The 13,378-nt window shown below is 46.3% G+C and overlaps 1 protein-coding gene across 2 annotated transcripts; it reads left to right on the top strand.

Moving 5' to 3' along the window:
• Positions 1-476: 476 nt before the first annotated feature.
• Positions 477-13,017, top strand: tmem179ab (transmembrane protein 179a, genome duplicate B). 2 transcript variants are annotated; one of them, XM_072489852.1, is made up of 4 exons: positions 477-917; positions 4,016-4,153; positions 4,430-4,508; positions 11,579-11,875. In XM_072489852.1, exons 1-4 carry the CDS (start codon positions 616-618, stop codon positions 11,807-11,809), a joined length of 750 nt encoding a protein of 249 aa, XP_072345953.1. In that variant the 5' UTR covers positions 477-615; the 3' UTR covers positions 11,810-11,875. The 2 variants fall into 2 exon arrangements, with proteins under 2 accessions (XP_072345953.1, XP_072345954.1); XM_072489853.1 differs by lacking the exon at positions 11,579-11,875 and adding an exon at positions 11,926-13,017 and having other exon boundaries at positions 519-917.
• Positions 13,018-13,378: the final 361 nt, after the last annotated feature.

Below are 13,378 nucleotides of genomic sequence, written 5' to 3' on the forward strand. Positions count from 1 at the left end.
AGAGATAGGTTGGAGTGGTAATGAGAGTATAACGATGAAAGCTTTGGTCCAGAATAGGTGTTAACAGCAGAATAAAGGTCAGCAGATAGAATCCTGGCGCCAGCGAATGGCGCGCGGCGGAGAAACACGCAGCTGGGGGTCCGGAGAATCCCAGCCACAAGCATGGATTTTAGCAGCGAATAAAAAAAACCACAACTACTAATTAAAATATTGCAGGTACATTAACCAGGCTAATGGACAGCAACAAAAACTGGCTGACACATCCAGCTGCATGAACCTATTTACAATTCCCCACACGGGTTCAAATGATGTATGGCCACAACACAGAATATGAGGGTTCAAGAGTGCCAATAAAAGCAGGGACAAACTAATCCACACTCTTCACATTGAAGAATATTTCAAATTGCAATTTAGTATGGGCGGGGTGGGGGTGGAACTGGAAATGAGAATTAACTAACTAAATGAGGAGATGATGAACTCCCTCCCAGCCTGAAAGGAGATGGGTGCCTCCGGCTATCAGCCTCCCCCCAACTCAAGCTTCAGCGGCCAGACGTCAGCGGATCGATCAGCGCAGGCGTGCACCAGTGGGTCAGGTTCGCTTCTTCAATGTGAGAAATGGGGATGAGTAATTTTTTATTCGCTCAGTGCATCCTGTATTTTCTCGCTTTTCTGTTCGGCTTCATCGCCGTGGTGCCGTTGTCGGAGAACGGCAGTGATTTCCGGGGTAAATGCCTGCTCTTCACCCGGGGGATGTGGCAGAATGAGAACATCACAGTGGAGAAGCAGCGCTTCATGGTGGAGGAATGGGGCCCAGAATCCGCCTGTCAGTTCACCACCTTCATCGGACTCTTCACCCTCCTCTTCTCGGCAATCCAGGCATGGAGACTCCTCTTCTACCTCTGCAAAGGTCACGATGAGTAAGTTGCTTCGTGTGTGGTACATTTCCATTGAACACCCATACAATACCCACCTAACCCCCTACCCACTGACCCCCCCCCACACACACACACACTGTACCCCCTATCCACTGTGACCCCTGTCCACTGTACCCCCTTCCATTGTACCACCTGTCCACTGTGCCCCCTGCCCATTGTACCACCTGTCCACTGTACCCCCTGCCCATTGTACCCCCTGCCCAATGTACCCCCTGTCCACTGTACCCCCTGCCCATTGTACCCCCTGCCCAATGTACCCCCTGTCCACTGTACCCCCTGCCCATTGTACCCCCCTGCCCAATGTACCCCCCTGCTCAATGTACCCTCTGCCCACTATCCATTACTCACTGGACCCAATACCCAGGGAGCACTTTACCCACTGAACCCCCACTCAATGTACCCCAAACCCATTGTACTCATATGCACTGTGCCCACTATACCCCCTGCCCACTATCCATTACTCACTGGACCCAATATCCACGGAGCATTTTACCCACTGTATCCCCTATCCACTGTACCCCCCCCCACTTACCCCAAACCCATTGTACCAATATGTACCATGCCCAATGTCCACTGTACCCCCTGCCCACTGTGCCCCTCTGCCCACTATCCATTACTCACTGGCACACTGGGCCCAATACCCACAGAGCACACTACCCACTGTACCCACTATCCACTGTACCTACCACCACCTACTTTACCCCCAAACCCATTGTACCCTTACACACTGTACACCCTGCTCATTGTACCCCTGAACACTGGACTCAATATGTACTGAACACAATACTGAATGTACCCAATACCCACTTTATCCCCTACCCATTGTAACCACTACTCACTGTACCCCATGCCCACTGTATCCCCTGCCCACTGTATCCCCTGCCCACTGTATCCCCTGCCCAGTAGACACAATATGTACTGAACACCCTGCCCACTTTATCCCCTACCCATTGTAACCCTTAACCACTGTACCACCTGCCCAATGTACCCCCCTGCCCAATGTACCCCCTGCCCACTATCCATTACTCACTGGACCCAATACCCAGGGAGCACTTTACCCACTGTACCCCCCTTAATGTACCCCAAACCCATTGTACTCATGTGCACTGTGCCCACTGTACCCCCTGCCAACTATCCATTACTCACTGGACTCAAACCCCACGGAACATTTTACCCACTGTATCCCCTATCCACTGTACCCCCCCCCACTGTACCCCAAACCCATTGCACCAATATGCACTGTGCCCCATATCCTCTGTACCCCCTGCCCACTGTGCCCCTCTGCTCACTATCCATTACTCACTGGCTCACTGGACCCAATACCCACAGAGCTCGCTGCCCACTCCACCCCCTAACCACTGTACCTACCCCCACCTACTTTACCCCTGAACCCATTGTACCCTTACACACTGTACACCCTGCTCATTGTACCCCTGAACACTGGACTCAATATGTACTGAACACACTACTGAATGCATCCAATACCCACTTTATTCCCTACCATTGTAACCACTACTCACTGTACCTCATGCCCACTGTATCTGCTGCCCACTGTATCTCCTGTCCAGTAGACCCAGTATGTACTGAACCCCCTGCCCACTTTATCTCCTACCCATTGCAACCCTTAACCACTGCACCCCCTGCCCACTGCACCCTCTGCCCACTGTACCCCCTGCCCACTGTACCCCCTGCCCACTGTACCCCCTGCCCACTGTACCCCCTGCCCACTGTACCCCCTGCCAACTGTACCCCCTGCCCACTGAACCACTTGCCCACTGAACCCCCTCCCCACGTTATCCTCTATCCATTGTAACCCCGACCCACTGTACACAATGCTCATTGTACCCCATATCCACTGTATTTCATATCCACAGAGCTTCCTACCCAATGTACTGAACTCCATTGCCAGTAAATCATTTACTCATCGAACACCTTACCACTGTACTGCTTACCCTTTATACCCCTGAACCATTGAATATTTACCCACTAAATAACTTACCCACAGAACGATATTCCCTTGAGAATCCCTTAGCCATTGTACACTTCCCACTGTACCTCTTATCCACTGCCCCCCCATACCTACCAAGTTCCATGCCCATCACAGCTTCTTACCGAGTGAACCCCTTATCCATTAACCCCGTCCTACTGAAAACATTGCCCACACAGCTCCTTGGCCATTGAATTTGCTAGTCACTGAACTCTTCCCACAAAAACCATTGTGATTTAGCCTGTACCCACCAAATCCCACACCCACTGAACCCTCAAACCACTGTACACCATACCTGTTGTGCACCATGCCCACTGGACCCATTACACACTGTACCTCTTAGCCACTACACCCCTAACCCATTGTATCCCCAACCTACTTAATCTTACCCAAACACTTACGCAATGAATTCTCTCCCTCCATGCCCCTTACACTAAACACCTTATTCATTGAACTATTTCCTGCTGAACTGTATTCAATCTGAATTCCGTAACCACTGTACACCGTAACCACTATATCCCGTAACCACTAAACCTTTTCGTACTGAATGCTTTACCCACTGAATCCTTTACCACTGTACCATTGTCCACTGAACCTCTTATCCACTGAACCCCTTGCCCACAAAGCCCCGTTCCCACTATACTCTTGACCCACTAATCTCCTATCTGCTGAACCACTTAACCATAAAGTCCCACACCCACCTTGATGCAACATCTGTCAGCTATCTGCTGACATGTAGCTGAGACAGGAAACTGTTGGACCTTCCTTCATTTACAATTTTAAGTTATTCCAAATGCTAAACAGATTACTGTTAACTGTAATGCAGTAGGTGCTAAAATGCAATTGTAACCTATCTAATTCTCAACGCAAATATACTTAGAAAGCATTATCCTGCTGAGTGAAGGTCTGTGCTTTATTTTGGAATGGAGCTAATGAACAGCAATGGTCCTGCTGTCATTGCAAATATTACTAGTGCAATATTCCCAGGGTCCATTGTGAACAGAATTGTTAATGAGACATCTCACTGTCTTTACTGTCTTCCCAATGTGTTTCCTCCTCCCTCCCTGCCCGGCACTCCACCTGTTTATTGCAGCACCTTCTTCGCAACATTCCTGAATCTGTTGGTCAGCACCTTCGTAGTTTTCCTTATCTTCATAGCAAGCACACTCGTCACTGTTGGCTTCAATATGTGGTGCGATGCGATCACTGAAGATGGGAGAATGCCAAACAGGTACACAATATGAGGAATTTCTCTTGTTTTACAAACAACTGTTGTGTACTTTCTGGAACCACCCAGCAAGGAAAAGTGAGTATAGTAAAACAAAATGGATGTATGAGTTTATTGTGAATGGTTAGTGCTATTTAATATTAACATCTAATTCATTAATGCTCTTGTCTAAAGAAAATAAAACAAAGAAAAGACATTTCCAAAACAGACTTTTTAATGTTAAGTGTTGCAAGGTCTTGTTGAATTTTCCAGATGGTAAGGTTTTCTTTCTGTCTGCAGTTGTGAAGAATTGCAGGATATTGATCTGGAGCTGCACTTGGATAATTCTTCATTCTATGACCAGTTTGTAATCATCCAGGTAAGCTTTTGGAAAGTTTATTTATCGATCGTCACATCAACCAGAGCATGCTGCGAAGGATAAACTGCAAGGTTTGACCCGTTAGGTTTAAACATTGACACCAGTCAAGGTCAACCAATTTGTTGGTCTAGTTTTTTATTCAGGTGCTTTAAAATAAATTACTGCTGAGTAAGTAAATATTTCAGTAAGGATTGAAGTGTTTAAGACCACACATCATTCCAGAATATAAATACTGTTAAGATCCTCAAATTAACATCCTTGGAATTCTTATCCTTGAAAACCAGTTCCTGGAATATATCCCCTTTCATGTAGCTTACCCCATTTTATCCACCCACCTGAGAACATTAACAAGTTGTTCTGTCGACAGATGGTGTTTTTTTACTTTTGGGATACCAGAGATACAAGAACATTTTTCCATTTAAGGCTTCTACTTGAGCACCTATCATTATCTGAGAGGTAACACACTGGATCTTGTGAAATTAATTTCATTGAGTGCAATCTAGGGGCGGCATGGTGGCACAGTGGTTAGCACTGCTGCTTCACAGCGCCAGGGACTGGGTTCAATTCTGGCCTTGGGTGATTGCCTGTGTGGAGTTTGCACTTTCTCACCATGTCTGCGTGGGTTTCCTCCCACAGTTTTTCTCTCACAGTCCGAGGTGTGCAGGTTAGGTGTCTCTTAGTTACTGAGATATGGCGGGGGAATGGGCCTAGGTGGGGTGCTCTTTCAGAGGGTTGGTGCACACTCAATGGGCCGAATGTCATACCTGTCCGAAATGGGCACTTAGAAAATTGGCTGCCAATTTTTGGCAGTGCCAGTTTCTATTGTCCATTGACTTGGAAAATATTGCCAAGATTTTTAATTTCAAATCAAGTAAAATTGACGGTGAGACTAGGAAACAAATCTCCAAAAAGAGCTTGAACTTTCACTTTGTGATCAACAGTAGAAAGAAGATCAGGCATGTTGAAAATCGGTTGTTGATTTGCTATGAACTATATCACGTTGCAGATATACACCACTGTCACCCCCCATTAACTTTCTATTTGACATATATTCAAATCTTAGAGCTGAAATTCTATTTGTGTTCCAGTGCAAGACCACTCAGAAAAGATTCAAGTGACAGTCACATTGAATGGCGGAGCAGGAGCAAGGCTGTATGGTCAATCCTGCTCCAATCCCTTGGGTTCTTGTATGTGCTAATGTTATGACCAGGATGGGCGGAGTGCACAAAATCTCTAGGCCCATTACTCGACACCTATTACTACAAAGGTCTCTCCATCAGTGTAAATCTTTAATTCACTCACCAAAATGACCAATTGTTCACCTTTGCTACTGCTAGACCCAGAAAAAAGAGACGTCAACCGGGTTTCTTTCAATAAGCTCAGAATAATTAATTTATTATGAATTAAAGCTTTTTTACAACAAGTTGCAAAACTGCTTAACGAACAATTTATAATTGGAATTGTAACAATACACCCCTTTTAAATTCTCAATGCACACACACACAAAACAAAGGGCAAGACAAATATGTCTCTGCAAAGTTGGCATGAGGGAGCACTTTATGAAAAAGGATAAAGTTCAAAAAGGTCTTCATGTTGTTGACGTTGTGTTCCTGCATGTGAAGACAGAGCACTGGTCAGTAGTTGCCCGGAAGTCCTTTTCAAAGGAACTTTGGTGAAACGCGTTAACTCTTGCTTATTGCAGCTTCACAGGCTTTCACATACAGATAAGTTATTCTGAGATGAGAATTTTCTGACTGAAGGTAAATTTCCACTGTGGACTGCAGGTAATATAGGGAGGGGGGGGGGGGGGGGGGAGTGTAGAGAGAGTGAAGCAATTTTCCTTCACAGTTTGCTCCGAAGATACACACTGAGTGAAAAAAAAAATGTTCAGCCAAAACTTTTCCTGGGCCAGGTGTTTTTCAGCCAATCATCAAGAACCCACAGCTTGACAACAGCAGTTCTTCAAACATTTTAGCTCAAGGAAACATAAATAACTCTTATCTCCTCAGGTGTCTTGCTGGTCATTTAACTGAAGTTATGTGACATTTTGGAAAAAGCAGCTTGCTCACAGACCAAAGTGAATTTGTAATCCTTTTTATGATGACTCAGGAGAGTGTCCAAATAACTGAATGTCCATTCAATTTTAAAAAGCTATTGTTGTTGGAGATATGGGGCGCCATTCTCCGACCCCCCGCCGGGTCGGAGAATGGCCGTTGGCCGCCGTGAATCCCGCCCCCGCCGAAGTCTCCAGTACCGGAGATTGGGCGGGGGCGGGAATCGGGCCGCGCCGGTTGGCGGGCCCCCCCGCTCAATTCTCCGGCCCGGATGGGCCGAAGTCCCGCCCAGAAATTGCTTGCCCCGCCGGCGTAAATCAAAGCTGGTATTTACTGACGGGACCAGGCGGCGTGGGCGGGCTCCGGGGTCCTGGGGGGGGCCCGGGGCGGTCTGACCCCGGGGTGCCCCCACGGTGGCCTGGCCCGCGATCGGGCCCACCGATCCGCGGGCGTGCCTGTGCCGTGGGGGCACTCTTTCCCTTCCGCCTCCGCCACGGCCTCCACCATGGTGGAGGCAGAAGAGACTCTCCCCACTGCGCATGCGCGGGAAACTGTCAGCGGCCGCTGACGCTCCCGCACCAAACGCCATTTCCGCCAGCTGGCGGGGCGGAAATCCCTCCGACACCGGCCTAGCCCCTCAATGTTGGGGCTCGGCCCCCAAAGGTGCGGAGCATTCCGCACCTTTGGGCCGGCGCGATGCCCGTCTGATTGGCGCCGTTTTTGGCAGACATCGCGCCGTTGGGGGAGAATTTCGCCCCAGGTGTTATTAAAACTGAACTCAACAAGGTGAGTTTATGCAGCAGGTTTGATATCCAGCTTGAAATGTTGATTCCGGATTGACTTCACTGCTAACTTTATAACAATTCAATAAAGTAGACCTTTAGTGCTAGAATCCATGGGCGAAATTCTCCCCCAACGGCGCGCTGTCCGCCGACTGGCGCCAAAAACGGCGCCAATCAGTGGGGGCACTGTGCCGTGAGTGCCCCCACGGCAGAGGCACGCCCGCGGATCGGTGGGCCCGATCGCGGGCCAGGCCACCGTGGGGGCACCCCGGGGTCAGATCGCCCCGGGCCCCCCCAGGACCCCGGAGCCCGCCCACGCCGCCTGGTCCCGTCGGGCCTAGCCCCTCAATGTTGGGCTAGGCCGGTGCCGGAAGGATTTCCGCCCCGCCAGCTGGCGGAAATGGCGTTTGGTGCCCCGCCAGCTGGCGGAAATGGCGTTTGGTGCGGGAGCGTCAGCGGCCGCCGACAGTTTCCCGCGCATGCGCAGTGGGGAGAGTCTCTTCCGCCTCCGCCATGGTGGAGGCCGTGGCGGAGGCGGAAGGGAAAGAGTGCCCCCATGGCACAGGCCCGCCAACCGGCGCGGCCCGATTCCCGCCCCCGCCCAATCTCTGGTACCGGAGACTTCGGCAACCGGCGGGGGCGGGATTCACGGCGGCCAACGGCTATTCTCCGACCCGGCGGGGGGTCGGAGAATGACACCCCATATTTTCCCAAATGGTGTTGCCATGGAATCCTCTCTAGGCCCAGCTCTCGCAGACATCTTCAGTTTCCTTGAGAAATACGTCTTTGATGGAATGACACACAACCTCCTGCCCCTTGCATTTTTCCAATACAGAGATGATACATTTTCTATATTTGAATCTGCAGCTGCGTGTAAAAAATTTCTTACGCACTTAATGAGCTCCTTCCTGCGCTCAAATTCGCCTTTGAAATGGAACAGTTAAATGAGTTCCCTTTCCTCGATGTGCTAGTTGGGAAACCTGCCAATGGGGTCTCTATTACGCCTACTGGTCAACATACGAGTTGGGGTTCATACAGTTCCACACACTATAAGGAGGAAACTCGCGCAGACACGAGGAGAAACTGCAACCCCCACACAGTCACCCAAGGCAAGAACTGAATCAGGGTTCCTGGAGCTGTGAGGCAGCACTGCTAACCACTATGCCACCGTGCCACCCTGCTTCTTGCGGACAGCACTTACCTGAGCCATTTTCCACATTGTTGGACAGATGCCAGTGTTGCAGCTGTACTGGAACAGCTTGGCTAGAGGTGCGGCTGGTTCTGAAGCTGAAGTACTACAGTCATGATGTTGACAGTGCCCACGGCCTTTGCTACATCCAACATCTTCAGCCATTAATCATCCATTTCTCTCCCCAGCTATTGTCTCACATGGTGCCAGATCATTCTCAGTCTTGACATCTAATTTGACTCCAAAACTGAGCTGCCAACTCCATAACCTCTCATCACAAAGACTGCCTATATCCACCTTCAATATATCCACCTCCATTACACCCACCTTCATAACATTGCCTGCCTTTTCCCATCTGTTGCAGACAACTTCATCATGCTTTGTCACTTCCAGACCCGACTATTACGAAACTTTCTTTTTTGGCCATCCTTATTTCACACCCTTCAGAATCTTGAACTCATCCTCTTTTGCCTTTAATCTAACCCACACAAATCCCAATTCACCTATCGCCTGTGTTCATTAACCAGCACTTGGCATTCGGTCCCTCAATGCCTCAGAAGTTTTGGTTGGTTTTTAAATCTGTTTATGGCCTTGCCCCTTCCTAGCACATTTCCAACTCTTCAAAACACTTTATACCTCCAACTCTCATCTTTTGTGTATGTCCACTGACTTTTCTCCACTATTGGTGTGTGCCTCCAGCCATGTGGGCCCCATGAGCTAGAATTCCTTCCCCAAACTTCTCCCTCTCCACTTTCACCTGCCTCAAGAGCGTCTTTAAAACTCACTTCTTTGATTAAACTTTCCATCATTTGACCAAACATCAATTTTTAGCTGGTGAAGTACATTGGGTCACATTTCTACATTAAAAGTGTTGTATTAATTCAAGTTCTTATTTTATTGGGTGGAGTAGCATTTTTTTATCAAACGTACCAAATACATTTCTTATTGTTTGTGTTAAATGAACATGTAATATGTGACTGTTTTGTCCTCATTGTGACCTGTAATATACTGTGAAGGAGGCCATCTGAAAATAGCATGGCAGCTGTGAGTAAAGTTTTCCAGTCAACAATTGGCTTGTTTTCCGGTAGAAAAATTCATGACCATGTCGACCATTGCATATTTAAATCTAATAATTATAGCTGGTGATAGTTCTTACAGATGGTCACTCACTTTTTAATTAAGCCAAAAAAAACCTGTTCATTTTAATGTCACTTTTCTATTTTGTTGGTGAATAACTTTTTAATTAAGCCAAAAAAAACCTGTTCATCTTAATGTCACTTTTCTATTTTGTTGGTGAATACTAAATCGATTTGAAATTTAAAAGCAGACAAAAGATGATAAAATTAGTGACATGTCAGACAGCTGGATGGGCAGAAGGACGTGGGGCTAGAAAGTAGCGTACCAGCCACTGACTCTTTCTTAACCAGTGGCTAATATAAAGTGAGTCACTATTTAACTGATTGGCCAGGTGGCTGATACCAATATGAGCTATTACGACTAAAGCACCATCATTTAGGTTTTATGTCCAAAGTGGGTAATGCAGTAAAATCAAACAGATGCTTAGGTTCAACTTTTCTTTCATAAGGAAAGACATTGCAAATGATCTGAGTCAAGGTCATTTGTTGCTTTGCGTCTTCATGTAAATCTCAAACGCTCATATAAAGTTTGAGCTTTGCTTTATGTACATAAAATAGAATCTCTGCCTTCTGTATTGCCAATGGTGGGCAGTAAATAACGAAAGAGGTGAGATTGAAACATGCATGATATGAATTGTGAACTCTCCCGGCAAATTTTCCCAGGAGCCCTCAGACCATGGGCTGAATTTTACCTCAGACTTTGGGACCTTGACGTTGGGCCAAAGGTGGATTCTGAGCCCGCACTTGCTGGCAGCATGGCCCGCTCAGCGCATTTACCGCAAGCAACCTTCCAATTGGCTGCTTGTGAGCCATCTGTCAATAAAGGATGGTGAGAACACTCCTGAAGCTGCTGGTGCCAATCACAATGGAGGCACCCTCAGATTGGTGTGTAAAAATGAAAAGCTGGGGTTCAGAAACAGTAGGCTGTACGGATTGGGTAAAAAATCCCTCTGGAAGAATCTTGGGTGCAGTAGGGGCTGCCTCTCCTCCCTGTAACTCTCTCTCCTTGGACCATGCAACCACGGATTCTGATTCTCCACCCAGCAGCGAAACGCCGGCTACCCTGGCGATGGCCTTTAATTGTGTCGTTATGTAAAAGCGGCTGTCCGCCTCTGTGGGAAACTTCCCCAGTGGCTGGACTGCATAAGGAAACTGATCCAAGTATGGCCTCTGCATTGTTCCACTGTACCTCCATTCCCACCTCCTAGGGTTCAGATGCCTTGAGAACTGAGCCATTTACTAAAAAAAAAAGTAATGTTTTACTGAGTATTTAGTATTTTGCCCGCTTGCAGAATAATTTGAAACTAGTTATTATGGACCCACAAGTACACTTAAAGGGTCCGATGGTGGAGAGGTTCTTCGGAGCGCTCTGCCAGAATTCTCCCAAAAATGCACATGCACATAAACTGAGTTTCCACTGCACGTGTGGTGAAGTCACACCGTAGGAAAGAGTTTCCCATTTGACCAAATTATCAAAGTTGAATTTATACACCCTGGGGATAACTCTGACTTTGTGATAGTGCCAGGTGAAATCAGACCAGTCACCTGTTATACATTGCACCCAATTTTCAGCAATTTCTCTTATCTTACGCCTCCACCCACAATCAGAAATATTGATATTTCTGAACAATCTTTTCCTATAATAGAGCGCAGTCAGATATTGCTGGCTCACAAACCAGTGACCTGACAGCAGCAGATTACTTAGACGGTGACAGAAATGTGTGTCTCAAGCAAATATGTTTAGATCTGATTTTATACGAATAAAAAACTTTTGAAAATTTGCATAAATCTTTCTATTGTGAAAACAGTCAAAATGAATATTTGAATTAAATTAGAATAGTATAATGAAAATCTCCTTTATTACCACATTTAACTAAATCCTGAATGGTTTGTGATCTCTACATTGCAGTGTCCTAAAGAGATGTTTTGGAGATTATATTCAATAGTGACAAGGGAGGGGCAACATGGCGGCGCAGTGGTTAGCACAGCTGCCTCACGGCGCCGAGGTCCCAGGTTCGATCCCGGCTCTGGGTCACTGTCCGTGTGGAGTTTGCACATTCTCCCCGTGTTTGCGTGGGATTCGCCCCACAACCCAAAGATGTGCAAGGTAGGTAGATTGACCACACTAAATTGCCCTTAATTGGAAAAAATGAATTGTGTACTCTAAATTTTTTTTTTAAATTGTGAAAAGTGTGACACGCCCTGAAGTTACTGATCCGCAAAACTGTGTTTAACATCTGGGAATTTCATCTGCAGTTTGGTCTCTGGGCCGGATGGGTTGCTTGGATGGCAATTACCATTCTTGCGTTCCTGAAAGTGTACGACAACTATCGGCAAAAGGAGCTCCTTGACAGCCTGGTCCATGAGAAGGAATTGCTTCTTGCAAGATCATCCAAGAGAGCATTAGAGCAAGTTGAGAAGAATGCAATGATTTAAAGCTAATTACAATGCATATTGACAAAAGAGATGATTCAAACTGCTATCAATAAAGCAATGCTGCATGTACGTTGTCAAGGTGCAGGCACTGAAAGGTTATTGTAAAACAGGATACTCACTCTCTAGCCTTACTGCCCATCTTAATGGCAGGTACCATCATAATAGCTGTGTCCTTTGATAGACGCTATTGCTCTTCCAGTGCCTAATAAACATTAGCCTGTAAAATGTAATGATTTTCTGAAATGTTACAACTCAAAGATATTTGGCTGCTCTATTGCCAAGTCAAAATGTAAACGTCTGCTGTTTGTACCTGAGAAGTTGTTGATCGGAAAAGAAATATCCTGATTTACAGTACCATGCTAAATAGCCTACACTGGATTTCATGTGCCAACAATAAACTTAGTGATGTATTAAATGATGGAGAAAGAAAAACTTCCAGCCAGTTATATTCCACAGAGTTCAGCATAGTCCCACTGCTGCAAGGTATTGTACTAAAAGGGAATGAACAAAATTGTCCAATGTCATAGCAAATGGCAATGAATTTCGCATTCAACATGTCAAAAGATGTTTGGAACCAAACTCTCAGTGATACCCGAATATTCTTTCTCGTGACAGAATACATTGCCTTCACACTTGAAAATCTCATCTGAAATGTTTAGAAAATGCTAATGATTGTTTCCCAGGAGCAGCTGCTATCTTGCAGCACTGAATGTTCTACCTTAAATCAATAGCTTTTTTTCTGCTAATAAAATGAACAACAGCTACTGGAACCTTAGTGGTATAAAGTGACAGATTTTATTGTGCCATATGTTGCTCATAAAAAGGATCTTTGTTATTAATGTCAATTCTTTAACCTTGATTACAGTGTCCTTTGCTCGAAACTGTAAAATTAAATTCATTCATACGCTTGTTTACATCTGTGCTGTTGTTTTTTTTCCCTCCCCTTGTGGGAACAAATGCACACTTTTATTTCTGCTGCTACTTAATAAAAACTATTTCTTTTTTAACTGCCACAGTCAGGCTATAGCTGGCCACACTCCCTTTATATTCCCCCTGTGCCTACAAAAGATAGGAGAAATTACACATTTGCCATATGGGAACCACAAGGGTAAACTTCTGAACTGTGATTACTGGCACAGTTGTTGGTATGTCAGTGTGTTATACCGCAGCACCATTTTGTCAGCACTTCCTCTTTGTTGTCAGCTCATCATAGATCTAAATCACAAACATCTGCAAAGCCTAGGTTTTATCTTTCATATCGTCTGCTCCAGCA

The sequence above is a fragment of the Scyliorhinus torazame genome, chromosome 2 (genome assembly GCF_047496885.1).
Source record: "Scyliorhinus torazame isolate Kashiwa2021f chromosome 2, sScyTor2.1, whole genome shotgun sequence".
Lineage (NCBI taxonomy): Eukaryota > Metazoa > Chordata > Chondrichthyes > Carcharhiniformes > Scyliorhinidae > Scyliorhinus > Scyliorhinus torazame.